Source organism: Vicugna pacos, chromosome 15 (genome assembly GCF_048564905.1).
Source record: "Vicugna pacos chromosome 15, VicPac4, whole genome shotgun sequence".
Taxonomy (NCBI): Eukaryota; Metazoa; Chordata; class Mammalia; order Artiodactyla; family Camelidae; genus Vicugna; species Vicugna pacos.
Genome location: NC_133001.1, coordinates 9970035 through 9984602, shown reverse-complemented (window position 1 = coordinate 9984602; position 14568 = coordinate 9970035). Strand labels below are relative to the sequence as shown.

At 40.2% G+C, this 14568-nt stretch overlaps 1 protein-coding gene across 8 annotated transcripts in view; it reads right to left on the bottom strand.

Annotated features, from left to right (window-relative positions):
* Nucleotides 1-14568, bottom strand: part of AAK1 (AP2 associated kinase 1) — a 193419-nt gene that overhangs the window by 72991 nt on the left and 105860 nt on the right. For all 8 annotated transcript variants that reach the window (XM_072937596.1, XM_072937600.1, XM_072937601.1 and 5 more), the window contains one exon: nt 10017-10135. In XM_072937596.1, coding sequence (XP_072793697.1) covers nt 10017-10135 — 119 coding nt within the window. The remainder of the gene's footprint in view (nt 1-10016; nt 10136-14568) is intronic.

Here is a 14568-nt window from a genome sequence, read left to right as displayed (position 1 = left end):
GTTAAAAAATCCAACGTCATTAGCAGAAAGTGAGCAAGCTGGGTAACAGGATTTGTGCACAAATACAAAGTAAGATTTTTTTAAACTAGTTTTAGTAAGTTGTTTTACTTTTGTTTAATAAAAAATGGAAGGAATGAGTAAGAAAAAGGTGGTTCTGTAAGAGTCACCACACAAATTCGGCAATTTGAACCATGAGAACAGTAACCACCACCACACTAACTGGAGATGCAGCTGTTCAAAGTGATAAAGTTTCTTTTAATTTGAAATTACATCCCCAAACAAGAGGAAGCCTCACGGTATCAAACCAACACACCTGAACTCTGAGCATCCAAGTTAAGATTCATTAGAACTTTCCGCTGCATGAAGGATTAAGAGTGACTATTGCCTCATCAGAAACATAGAGTAAAGGTAGAAATGTGACCGCTTGAACTGACAATTGAGAAGTTGCTGCAGATCTAGGCAAGAACAGTTTCAGAGAAGGAACTAAAATGAGGGTAAGAATGGACCTGGACTTGCAAAGAATGACAGTTGGATACGTAGAGCCCGTAGCTACAGATCACTCTTTTAGAACATTTTGTGCTGAAGAGAGGACCAGCATTGAGGGAAAGAATCTTTAGTATGGGAGAGGATTGAGCACTGGAGAGTGGAGGGAGTCAGGAGAAAAAGCTTTAAGCTACAGGAGAGGATGAGGATAACTGATGGAACAAAGTCCTACAGGTAGAAGGGGTAGGGGTTAAGAACACTGTTAAAGGGACTGGTCTTGGAAAGACAGTTCCTTCCTAGCAAGCAAGAAGGGAATCAGGATGGCAGCATATTGGTTTAAGGCTAGGGGAAAAACGGGAATTTGAGGGAGGTCAGATCTGTTGCTCTGTTTTTGGTAGAGAGCAGGATCATCATCAAAGTGCTAGGGAAGGAGAAAGAAGCTTGATAAGAGAAATAAAAGGCTTTGAGCAACTGCTCTGGATAACAGACAAGGCAGATGATGAGGCAGAAAAGCAGCCTGTAGAGTCCAAGTTTCTCTAAACAGAAGGTGATTTCAGGGCTCGTGTTTTAGAGCACTACCCATCTCTCTGCTTATTATCAACTGTTCTAGAACTTGTTTCCATTCACATAGTCCTAGAAGTAGGAAGAACTGGAGAGAAGTTCTTTGAAACCAACATGGAGCAGAAGATCATGCCTTCGAAATGTCTATGAGGAGGAATGAAAGACTGATGTTTCTACATTTAACTGTTTGGAAAAGAATCAGCAATGTTGCCTCTGAGTCTGTCTCACCCAAGAGGAATAATTAAGAATCTGGAAGGATAACGAGAGGCATCTGATAGGGCCAAGAGGAGGTCAAGAGCTATTAGAGGACTCAAACTGGGTAAGTAACATCTGCAGATGGCATCCTAGAACAGCTTGCCAGGATGTTTGCTGATCAGTCCAAGCCCAAATTCTTGTTCATTGTGTCTTCTGCAGAGATCCTGAGATATGCCCAGTGCAAGCAGAAAAGACCGCCTCTTTGGAGGGAGACCATGGCATTTACTTTTAACTCCTTGATAATGCAGCAACATGTCAGATTTTAGAGCCAAATGTCACTGGTTTATAACTGATAAAGAAGGTCTGTTTGAATGGCTGTGAAATGTAGAAAAGGTGAAGAGAAAAATCTCACTATGAGTTGAAACTGACTAGCATTTTGGTTTGCAACTGACTAGCACTTAGGGTACACAGGCAGCAGTTCTCAGCAACAACAGACCAGAGGATGTTCAGGCTTTCCCTGGCTTTAGTTAAAAGACCAGCCCCAGGCTTATAGAACAGGGGGACATAGAGGTCTGGGATGGAACCCACACGGGGTTGGGGGCACCATGGTTACTACCTGTTTACTCAGGAAAAGGCAGGATGTAAGGAAAATGCTTTGATGTCCTTGGCTACAACTCAGTCTGCATAAAGAACTCTTAAAACTCAACAATAAAAAGAACCCAATTAAAAATTGGCAAAGGATCAGAACAGACATTCCTCTACAGAACGAATAATAAGCACATGGAAAAATGCTCAACACCATTACTCATTAGGAAAATGCAAATCAAAACCATGATGAGATTATCACTTCATAACCACTAAAATGGCTGTAATCAGAAACAGAAACAATAAAAAATGTCAGCAAGGATATAAAGATTGGAGCCTTCACACCTTGATGGTAGGAGTGTAATACAGTGAAGCTTCTATAGAAAACAGTTTGGCATTTTCTCAAAAAGCAGGGTTATCACATTACCTAGCAATTTCACCCTTAAGGATATACCCAAGAGAAATAAAACATTATGTTCACAAAAACACTTGTAAACAGATGTCCATAGCAGCATTATCCGCAACAGACAAAAAAATGAAAGGAAAAAAAAATGAAGTCCATCAGGATAAACAAAATGGAATGTGTCCATACAATGGAATATTAGGCAGCCACGAAAAGGAATAAACTACTGACACATACTACAACATGGATAAACCTTGAAAACAGTAAGCTAAGTGGAACATGTTAGACACAGGAGGTCACATTATTGTATGAGTCCATTTATTAAAAAATGTCCAGAAGAGGCAACAGAAAGTAGATTAATGGTTGCCACAGACTGGGGCAGTGGGGAATAGGGAGTGACTGCTAATGAATATGGGGTTTCCTTTTAGGGTGATAAAAAAAAATATCCTGGAATTCGATCAATGGTAATGGGTGAATGACCTTGTGAGTAAAAAAAATCACTGAATTCTATTTAAATTATATTTATATTTAAAAGGATGAATTTTATCTCAACTTATGACGAAAAGCAGTATGACAAACTGGGAAAAAAAGATAAAATAAACAAACACACAAGGGGGAAAAAGAAAAAGAAAACAAGATCCTTTGAGTAGCGCTGACCTAGAGCAGCCAGGCAGCCCATCCTTGAATCCTCACTACAGTTTTTGACAAGAAGTTTCCTTAGATTAATGTGATTTCCTTGGGCCCTCAGCCCCTCTGCAGACAGCCCTCACTGTTGATCTTCCTTGCACACAGCTAAAAACTTCTACCTCCTGCTTCTATATTGTCCTATTCAGTCCAAAAAGAATAAGCCTCATCTGTTTCTTCACTTTCCAAACAACTGAAATATTACTATTTAGACTCTAAGCTTTTTCTTCTCCAGGTGAAACATACCCACTCTCTTTGACATGGTTTTTAGTCACCACCACTATGGCTGCTCCCACGTTTAAACGCTTTGCTTTGTCTATATCCTCTTTGTAAGAATGTCCCTAGGAAATGAATGAAATATACCAGGCCTGGTCTGACTCATGCAGAGCAGACCAGCACTGTCACCTTCTATTAATGTAGCTAAAAATTACGTTCTTTTTCCTTTTGGCAGCCACATCATACATTCCTATCAAGTTAATTGGCCACTGAAATACTGAAGTCTTTTTCTACTCGTGCTGCTTTTAATCTCTACTTTCCCAGAACTGTGCTTGTAAAACTGATTAAAATAAAATAAAAATCCATGTATATGACATTACTTTGCTATTTCATCTCATTAGGATCAGTCTGTTGCTTCAATTTGCAGGGATCATTTTGGATCCTGATTCTATCACCCAGCACAGTGGTTATATCTTCCAACTTTATATTAGGCACGTAACTGGTAAGTGTGTCTTCTATTTCTTTAACCAAGTTATTTATTAAGTGTAAAATAAGAGAAAGTTAATGGTAAGCTGCAGTGCTTTCTCCTTAGAACGTTTCCTCCAAATTAATAGCAAACCATTGATCAGAAACCATTATAAACAGCAGCAGTTACACCTAGCATCCAGCCTAGACTCCCCATCTTGCTCACGGCTCTCCGGTGAGTATCTTTACCCAATGACACTCCACAGACACTGGGTCTGTGGCACTCCCCTGAGCTCCCTATCCAAAACCCTTCCCAAAGGAAGACATGATAGGACATGGCTTGTTCGTACTCAACCCAAAGGCTCTTTGGATTCCTGCTTACTCATCCAAGTGACTATAAAACAGCTTAATCAAACACTTAATTAAAAAAAAGTAATATATTAATATTCAAAGTAAAACATAGTAGACAAGTATTTCCCCTCCAGTCCTCATCCCCGATAGGGAACCCTCCCTCTTTCCTTTCTTCCCTTCTGCCCTCCCTCTTTCTCTCTCTCATCCTTCCCATGTCTTTTTCAGGCAAATTCAAACAATATATATTATATACACACATAGAACTCTTACAACCTCTGAGAGAGGTAGGGCTAAGGCTAGGGTCACGGCCTCTATCTGACAGATATCTAAGCCTAGTGGGGGTTAAAAACATCACACAGGACTTTTGATTTAAAATAGTAGGAAATTGTCTTAAAAAAGGTAAGTTGAATACATACACTTATTTCTGCTTCCTTCTAAAGCTGTACTAAATGATATAAAGTGCTTGTTTTTTAAAAAGCATAAATGGAAGGCTTCCGTTTCTGGGAAGGTGGAACGGATGTACTTTTCCCTATTCCTCCTGCTAAGGACACCTAAGTACGTTGCACATTATGTATAAAACAAACATAATAAGAAAAGCCTGAAATGTGGGGAGAAGATGGCAGACTGGCTAGGAACTTTGGGACCCTACGACCAACATGGTGGGAGGTGCCTGCGTTTTCTTTTTGCCTCATATTTCCCAGGCTGAAAACTGAAGAAAACAGCAAACTGAAAACACCGATGGGCACAGGCAAAAAGGAAGAAGAAGAAGAAAAGAAAAAAACAACCCAATGGAAGTCTGCCTCCTCCAGCCAGACCCAGAAAAGGGGCAAACTAGTAAGACAGAACTCATAGACACTAACTGCTCTACTCTAGCCAAAAACTGCAGCTCCTCCGCAGCCGTGCCAGCAAAGGCCAAGTGGACAGCCTGGACTTCCATCCTCACGAGTCTGCAACACATCACTCAACCTACCGGATCGGGGTGGGTAGCGTGAGAGAGGGCTGAATAGAGAGTCAGGACCTTTATCTCTGTAGGTAGTAAAGAAATGCTCTTCCTTCTCCCCACTGGGGTGCTGCGAGAGGAGGCCAACTGGAGAGTTAAGACTTCCACAACCACCAAGGTGTAATGAGGCCAACTCCCACCCCTGTGGTGTCAATGGGAGCCATATAGGAAGCAATACCGAGGCATTCTCACCTTCCCACCAGGGGAAGGATTAGCAGGAGCCTAATGGGGACCTGGAGCTTTCAGCCTAATCCAGTAGAAATGAGATGCACCCTCTGCAGTGAAAACAGAGGCCCCATGGGAAACCTGAACTTCCATCCCACCTAGCAGTAACAAGGAGGTACCCTTCAACCCCCACCAACCCCTGCCAGAGCAGAAGCCAGTAAACACAGAAGGTTTATATTAAAGATCCAGAATCTCATAACACAATGTGAAAATGTCAATAGTTATTTGTCATACCAAGAACTAGGAAGATCTCAAACTAAACAAAAGAAAGACCATGATCAATGGATCCCAATGTGAAAATGACAGAGATGAGAGAATTATCCAGCTATGATTTTAAAGCAGTCATGACAAAAATGCTTAGACCAGCAATTACAAACATGCTTGAGACCAATGAATAGAAAGCCTCAGCAAAGAAACAGGAAGTTTCAACAAAAAAACGCAGAAAACCAGAAGAAGAACCGAATGGCAATTTTAGAACTGAAAAATACAATAACCAAAGCAAAAAGCACAATGGATGTGCTCATCAGCAGAATGGAAGGGACAGACGCAAGAGTCAGTGAACTGAAAGATAAAGCAATAGGAATAACCCAGTGTGAACCAAAGATAACAAACAGATTGAAGGGAAAAAAATAAATACCCATGAGTCCATACTGATATAAATAGATAATTGAATAAATAAATGAGGGAAAAGTGCAATAAGCTTAGAAAAGGCAATAAAAGGAAGCAGATCAGAAAGGAAAAAAATAAAACTGCCTCTATTTGCAGACAATCTGAAGGATAGCCATTAAAAAAAAAAATTCCCAGAACCAGTAAGGTTCAACAAGGTTACAGAATACAAAATTATTGGAAGACTAAACACAGAAAAGATGCCATTTCTCCCCAAATTGATATACAGGTTTAATGAAATTCCTACCAAAACTCTAGCTAGACATTCTGTAGATCTAGATAAGATTATTATAAAATTTATATGAAAAGACGAAAGAACTAAAATAGTTATAAATAACTTTAGGAAAAAAAGGAGGAGGAATCAGTCTGATTTCAAGACTTATTATAAAGCTACAGGAATAAGGCTGTGTGGTATTGGTGGAGGGACAGAGAAAGGTTTGGAAATGAAACCTCACAAATATGCCCAGTTGATTTTGGACAAAAATATTCAATGGAGGAAAGACAAATGGACACCCACAAGCAACAAAGTAGACTTCTACCCAAGTAACACACCTTATAGAAAGTTAAGTCAAGGATCACAAACTTAAATGCAAAATGTAAAACTTACAGAAAGAAAAAAAAGGAGAAAATCTTTAGAATTCAGAATGAAGCAGAGTCCTTAGAAATGACACCAAAATAGAATCCACAAAAGGAAAAGCTAATAAACTGGACTTCAACAAAGTCCAAAACACAACAAAACAAAAATAAACCAACAAGGTCTTAGAAATTAAAAGGCCTGATATATAAAAAGTTCAACAGGATGGTTGAATATAAAGCTGAGGAAATCCGCTGGAAGGTGGAGGGAAAAGACAAGGAAATGAAAGATAAAAGGGAAAAAAAATTAGAAAATCAGTTCAGGAGAACTAACATCCAAATACTACTAGTAATTTCAGACAAAGGAAGACAGAAAAGAAAATCATCGAATGAGACAAACTAAAATTCCACACATACAAATATGAGTTGCTAGATTAAACGGGACCACCAAACATCTAACATGATAAATAATAGATGCACACATCAATGTATGTCATCAACAAACTTCAGAACACTGTAAACCAAGAAAAATTTATAAATTTCTGGGAAGAAAAAATGGGTCACAGCCACAGGAGCAGGTTATCAGAATGACTGACTCCGGACTTCCCAAAGCCCAACAAGGAAAGTTAGAATCCAGTACAGTGATGCTTTCACACATCTCAGTGAAATGGTTTTCAATCCAGAACTTTGTACTCAAGCTGTCACAGATATGAGTGTATAATGAAGACCCTTTCAGACCTGCAAGGCCTCAAAAATTTACCTGCCATACGTCAGGAAGCTCCTAGAGGCTAAGCCCCACTCAAAGGGAGGAAGTGAGCAAAAGGAGGAGGCAACAAATCTAGCAAGAAAAAGTAGCAAAGAGAATGGCTAGAAAATTCCTAGATAAGACAGTAAATCAGGCCCAGAGAGCAACCAACCCAGATTCCATCAAGCCCGAAGACTGAGAGATTTCTTCAAGAAGATAAAACAGACAAGGAAGCGTATTCAATGTGCTTGCAAGTATTCAAAAGAACGACTCAAACAACTTGAGAGTCTGAGATTAAACTACTGAAAAGTACACAGGAAACTAAGATTTTAAAAAAACAAAACCAACCACCCAAGACAATTATTAATGCCAGTGGAAAAAAAGAATTATATAAGAAAGGAACAGTAATCATAGGAGGTTCAGCAATAATTTTTTTTACATAATAATGTAAAAACGGACACTAATATAACTAACATATTGCCCAATTGACTGCTATTTTGAAAAAAAAAAGAGAGGTGAGAATAATGCAAGTAATTGAGGGGAAGGACTTACAGGGGATAAAAGAGAGATAATTTTTTACTTGCCATAGTATATAATGCCTAAAATGGAGGGGAAAAAAGAATTAGCAGTATCAGCCTGTTATTCAGAAATAGATCAAATGATTCAATTAAAAGAGGTGGCCTCTGGGACCTTGAAATGGCATAGGAGGACCCCTCAGGGAATTGCTTGACGTTTTTGGTGATACGCTTAGTTCAACTATTTGAGTATTTAAGTTTTTTTTTTAATTTGACAATTACTTTTAATGTTTTTTTTAAACACCTTTATTTTGCCACAGTTCCTGTACAGTAAACTACACATACTTCAGATGTAAGAGTATTTAAGTTTTAAGAAATATAAACTAAGAAACAAAACAAAGTCAAACTCTCACGGCTAATATATGTGGCTGGGCCAGACCTGGAACCATGTAATTTAATTCCTAATCAGGTCCATTAATTTGTGAGCTCCTCAGGGGCCCACGTCTTATTTCCTTTACGCCAACACCTGCCCAGCACAAAGTAAGCCCTCGAACGTGTTTCTGAATGAGTGGGAGAAAGTTAAGGAGTGGGGTTACTTTCATAACAAAGGAAATGAATGAGAAGGGCATTCCAGGCAAAGCAAACAGCTGCAAAGACAGGAAACGAAGTGAGAGAGACAAGCAAGGAAGGCGCAAGGTGGGAGGAGGACGAATAAGGATCCAGAAAACACAGTGGGTGGAGGAAGGGCGAGACAGTGAGCAAGGTCCTTTGGAGCTGAGTGGGAGGGGAGTGGGAGGGCACTGGTGTGGACAGATCCACGTGGCTCTGATTGTATGTACACAACCCTTGGTGGGGGTCGTTTGCTGTGCAAGGATGACAGCAATACTTATTTTTACCAACAGTTCCTTCTCAAATAGCTTCAACCTTCTGGAACCTACACGGTACCAGGCTCTCAAAAATCCTGAGTTGTTTCAGTAGCCCGCACAACTAGTTACTCTAACTAGCACCGAAAGGGCAAACCCCACAGGATGAGCAAAGCCTGGTAGGACCCCTGCAACGCCATTTTGGGGACCTCTTTCTGCTCTTTACAAGCACATTAAAGTGCAGGGCACAAAGGAACCCTCTCCTTTATGTGAACATCTGCTATGACCATCATTCACACATTCATTTCATCCGAAGTTTACTAAGAATTTACTCCATGTCAAGCAGTGTGCTAGAATACAAAGTTTCTGATTTTAAATACCTTACTTTCTGAAGGCAGAGTTACTTCTAAAATAACAAGATAAGCCATATAGTTGGCAAAAACAAAAGTATGGCGGAAACACAAAGGCATGAAAAAAATCTGTTAAACATAATGTCAAACAGAAGTGAAAAGAAGAGATAGCTCTAACAAACACCCATATACCCATCACCCTGCTTCGGTCACAGTCAGCTCATTGCCAGTCTTGTTTCTCTTCTAAATCCACTCATTTAATTTCAAGACATCCTATTATTTCATTCATAAATACTTCATCACATATCTAACAGATAGGAAGTCTTTTTAAAACATAATATGAGTCTAAATCTTGAAAACTGATTAAGTTTTTAAGATGTGAGGTAGAATCAATATACAATAAAGTGCATAGATCTTAAGTTGTTCAATTGAGTTCAGACAACTGGAGAGCCCTGTGTAACCACTACCCAAAACAAGACAGACAACACTTCATGGCCTGGAAAGTTCCCATGTGCTCCTTTTAGTCAGTTTCCCACACCCAGCCAGCTACTTTCTGATCTCTATTACCAGAGATCGTTTTTACCTGTTATTGGACTTTTATAAATGGAATCATAGAGTATGTATGAGTGAGAGCTTTCTAGGCAAAACAAAAAACAAACAAAAAAAAAGGAAACGCATTCCAGGTGGAAAGAGCTATATGTACAAAATATAAAGTGTGGAAGAGTATGTCCAGAGAATGTGCACAGCTCAAGAGGGTTGAAAACTAGGACTGGTGACTGACAGAAGTAAGACTAAAAGAAGAAGTTCACTGGGAAACTAGGGTTTCCAGATTAAACTCTGCTGTTAATTCTGGGAACCAAGTTGTTAAGTAAACTTTTCCCAATGCCTCAAATTATTCCTCTGACCTAAAAATTGGTCCAGTTTCTCAGTATGCTCCTCTCTCCTCAGCTCTCAAGCTGAGAGTGACCGAGGCAGGAGCACTCACACCCCAGCGGGGTTCGCTGCCATCTCGTGCAGAGGCCTCCCTGCCGCATGAGGGGAGGGGACAAGCCCTCCTTCGCTTTCGGGTGAGAAGGCACGGTCTCCCCACCTCCCCATTTTAAACAAGCAGTCCCAAGTCTGAGGGGCAGTCTTACCATTATCTGGATTTCTCTCTTGCACACCTGGAGATCATGCTCATTGTTGACAAACATGCGTTTCAAGGCACATTTCATTCCGTTGCTTGTCCTCACCAGAAACACGATGGCAAATCCACCTGTGGAGGAAACATACACACAAGCTTGTTTGAGTCAAGCTTAAAAAGTCTGTCGAATGATCGTGGTGGCTGCGGGTGCTGATGTCACTGTCCACGGGACTGATGCCCCCGTCAGCTTGGCCTCCGGCTGATCTGGCATGGAAAGCATTCTTAGATTCTGGGGACTCAGAGGTACTACTTGTGGGACTGGGTAGCAAGAGGCAGAGAAACTGTTGCTAAACGCATATCTCAAATAAAGGAAGGAAAGTAATTATCTTCCAAAGAACCTGCAGATAAACAGATGAACAAACCGATGAAAAGAAAAAGAACCAACTACATTCCAACTGCCGTCCTAGGCACCTTGAACTCTTTTTTTTTTTTAACTTTTTTTATTGATTTATAATCATTTTACAATGTTGTGTCAAATTTCAGCGTAGAGCACAATCTTGAACTCTTGTTTAATTCACACCACAATCCTGTGCGGCTGGGTGTTTCTTCCCTTGAAGACAACAATTCCTACTTGAATAAAACAGAAGCTCAAAGAGATTAGATTCAACCAAGGACTTCTTTTTTTTTAATTTCAGTCCAACACTTAAACAGAGAGACTTGGAAATTATTCCAATAACTGCCCTAAGAATAGTTGGCAATTAACTTCAAGAATCATCTTCTCTTCCTTTCTTCTCATCCCTCCTCACACCATCCCCAACTCAAGTCAACAAGACTTGAAGGATTCCTCCTGCCCTCCCCATCTAATAGGGCCGTTGAGAAGACACATTGTTATGAAAGTGTTGCTCTACCACAGCAGACACCAGCCAAGTATGAAGATTACTGGGCACATTTTTTAATGTTCACACTAACCTTTCTCTCAAAAATAGTTAAGATTCATTAAAAGAAGTTTCTAGAACTCTATCAGAAATTCTTCAATGCTCTGAATTTGCAACACCTTAGCATTCCACGAATTCTTAGAACTCCTAGCCTCAACCTCACTCTCCAAACACTGTAATAGATGTTCAGTGCCATTGTTAAGAGGGGTTAGAGAGAGAAGGTGTGGCAAAATCATCAAAGTTGAAGGCTTTGGGATAAGTAGCAGTTAGATCAGATACTCAATCCATTTGCCTGCTCATTACACCTGCATAATTTAGCTTCAGCTATCTTGCACATTGACCTTGGGTGGAGAAAAAAAATCGCTAGGCTATTCTCTGCATGGAGGCGATGATTAATCGGATGGAGCTAAACACTGAGAGAAGTCATCAGTACGGAAACCTGAGCAGAGGTGATGGCGTAGTAGTGGGGCTAGTATCCACATGCAACATTGATACACAGCAACCAGCAGTGATTACAGAAGCCAGAGGTCTGGGATAGAAGACTTGGGTCGCAACCATTCCTCTCTAAATCCTCTGCAAGCCAGCAGCACTTCGGTACCTGTCTGTTGATGTTCATGGATTTCCTGTTGTATCTTTACAATACCTGTTCTTTTTCCAATCAGCTTGAGTAGGATTCTGTCCCTTGCAATCAGAGAGAGCTTTAATCATAAAGCACTGTTGCATGTTTTCATAAAATACACACATAATTCTGTGTTAAAAAGAATTTTTTAAATGAGCTCAAATGTTCCAAATGTGCGTGTTGCCAATGATTTACCAGAGCCTGCATGTTTGTATATTTCCTGTCAGTGTCCTCTTCAGTACCCAGATGCACACAAAGTTTACCATACAATCTTAAATTTCAGCTGTCATCTCTCTAATCATTGTACCTCAGTATCATTTTCCATTTTCTTGTAATACTTTAAAGTCTACTCACATCGCTCAATTGTCCATTTAATTCTAGAATTTTGAATATTTACTAAAAAAGATTTTTAAAACTCTAGCACGCATTGACAGGTAGAGGTCTAACCGCACATTAAAAAAAAAACCCTCAATTCTAAGATGCACTTTAATTTTTTACACTTTAATTTTTAGGCTATCAGAATTTTTCTTGTAATAAATATGCACATTTAATGCAGTAATATTTGTCTTCTTTCCCCGCTCCCCACAAAAAGCTATTAAATTCATGATGCATCTTATAAGCGATTAAAATTGGGGGAAATGATACTACAAATTACAAAATTCCCATGTATAGTCATAATTGCTTTGTGAACAATCCAAGTGGGTATTCATTTTATAGATATTTTGAATTAAAAAAAAAATCACAGAACTACAGACTTTGCACCAGTAGTGTTCCTAGGAAGTGCTAAGTCCAAGCATTTTGCTTTATGGGTGGAGGAACCAAGTGAGGCTGAGGATCCCATGGCCAGTTATAGGCAGAACCTGGACCAGTGTCACCATCCTGATTGTCTAAAAAATGTTCTTCCCACTTCACGTATCTTAGAGAAAACTGCACAATACTCATTTAGATAATATGGAGACACCTGACAGTGCTGCAGAACGGAAGCTGGGGGTGACTGTTTCCTACCGTTCTGTGGTGCACAGCACCACTACAGGACACGGCAGTCCTCTCAAAAGCAGCTTGGTGATGCGGCAATTCGAGATAATTGTCACCAGATGGGAGCAGTGGAGCTTTCTTGGCCAGGCAGCAAGAAGATCTTCCCAGATGGGGCGGAAGAAACAGGTCAGGAGCCTCCCACATGATCCGGTCAAGCACAACCAGTGGAGAAGAGCCAGTCCAGAGCCTCAAAGCCTATGACCAACACAAACCTAAAGGCAAGGTAAATGCCTCGAGGCACTGTGCCTCTTGCAGACAGAATCATGTCCTTAGGAATCTATGCCCATAAAAGGGCTTATCTGTAGGTGAGAAGCATTTAAACCACGGCTTCTTGATCATGAGATCAAACTCAAGTCGGACAGGATTTGTCAGTTTAAAGATGTCAGCCGCTATCACCGTGCAGTTGACCAAATGGAGTGTAAACTCAAGGTGGGGGACATAGCACGACTCGAGATACTTCACCACAGGTCCTCGGCCACCACACAGATCAGGGTGACGAGATTCCCAGCCACAGCTAAACAGAGTACCGGGATTACAGAAGGCGGCTATAAGACCTCAATGCTTCCTTTAGATTGAGTTGCATCTCTAGATCTTGAGTAAATGGAAAAATCCAAAGCTGAGCTGGGGATAATTTAGACAGACGTAAAAAAACTAACATTCAGCAGAGTCTGTGCCAAGCTGCCCACTAGAGCCTGTGCCAGCTGCTCTGCCTACTGGCACTTTCTGAAATGCTCAGATAACCTCCATGATTTTACTGGAGTCCATCTCTTGGGAAAATCCATGAATTTATCGAATCGTAAAGGGAAAAAGTATCTGATTCATTATCTGAGGGAAACAAGGGAAAGAGGCAGGATAATTTTGATACAGACACACTTTTACCTATTACTTAAATTCATAGGAATTTTGTTTTTAACTTCCACAAAGAAACATGCTTTCTCCCACTTTTCCCAAAATACAGAGCACTCTTGGTCTAACTTTCTCCCTCTAATTTTTGATGATGTAGATGGTACTCACCATTCACTATGAGTTTATAGAGATTTTGTCTGTTTGGTTCCCCTCTGTATCTTCATGCCCTGGAATAGTGCCTGACACATAGTGAGCCCTCAAAAATGAATTAACTCTTCTCTTAATGTGACTACAGAAAATAGAAAAGGCTACAGAGAGTGGCTGAGACTGTGGGAAACCAAAGTATATGGCTCATGTAAAGGAACAGCTACTACACAACTCCAGGTAATTGTCGCCAGGTAGGAATATGGACCCAGTTTTATCATCGACACTTGGTATTATTGGTCTTTTTATTTTAGCCATTCTAGTGTGTAGTGACATTTAATTGTTGTTTTAATTTGCATTTCCCAATAGATCCTTCGTCTTTTAAACTCTTAGGATTACCTACTTCCCACCACTTTCCTGATAAAAGTCTTTAATAAGCATGGGGAGGAGGGTATAGCTCAGTGGTAGAGTGTGTGCTTAGCATGTACAAGGTCCTAGGTTCACTCCCCAGTACCTCCATTAAGAAAAAGAGAGAGATAAATAAATAAACCTAATTAACTCCCCCCACCAGAAAAAAAAAAAAACCAAAGAACAAACAAATAAACAAAAAGCATAGGATCATGGAGTGACTGATGAAATTACTGAAATAACCTGGACTTCTACCTCTCAAGCAAAGGATCTCTTTGGTCTGCATTTCCTCAACTGCAGAAATTAAGACTAAGTTAGTGGTGTGTAAATGAATGGGTTCCTTGGAGACCAAGGATTACAGGAGATGTTTCAGGGTCCCAGGAGAAAAAAGTGACTCCACTTAAGGGCAGGGCTCTGCACACGGCTTTCTTTTTTCTGCTTAATATTAGTTCTGAGAAAGATGCTGGGAGAAAAAGAGGGAAAACTTAGCTTTAAAGGAGAAAAAGAAATGCCCCGTTCTCTTCTGGGAGAAGAAGGCAAGTGAGAATTTGTAATCAGCAGTGAGGGGATTATATCAT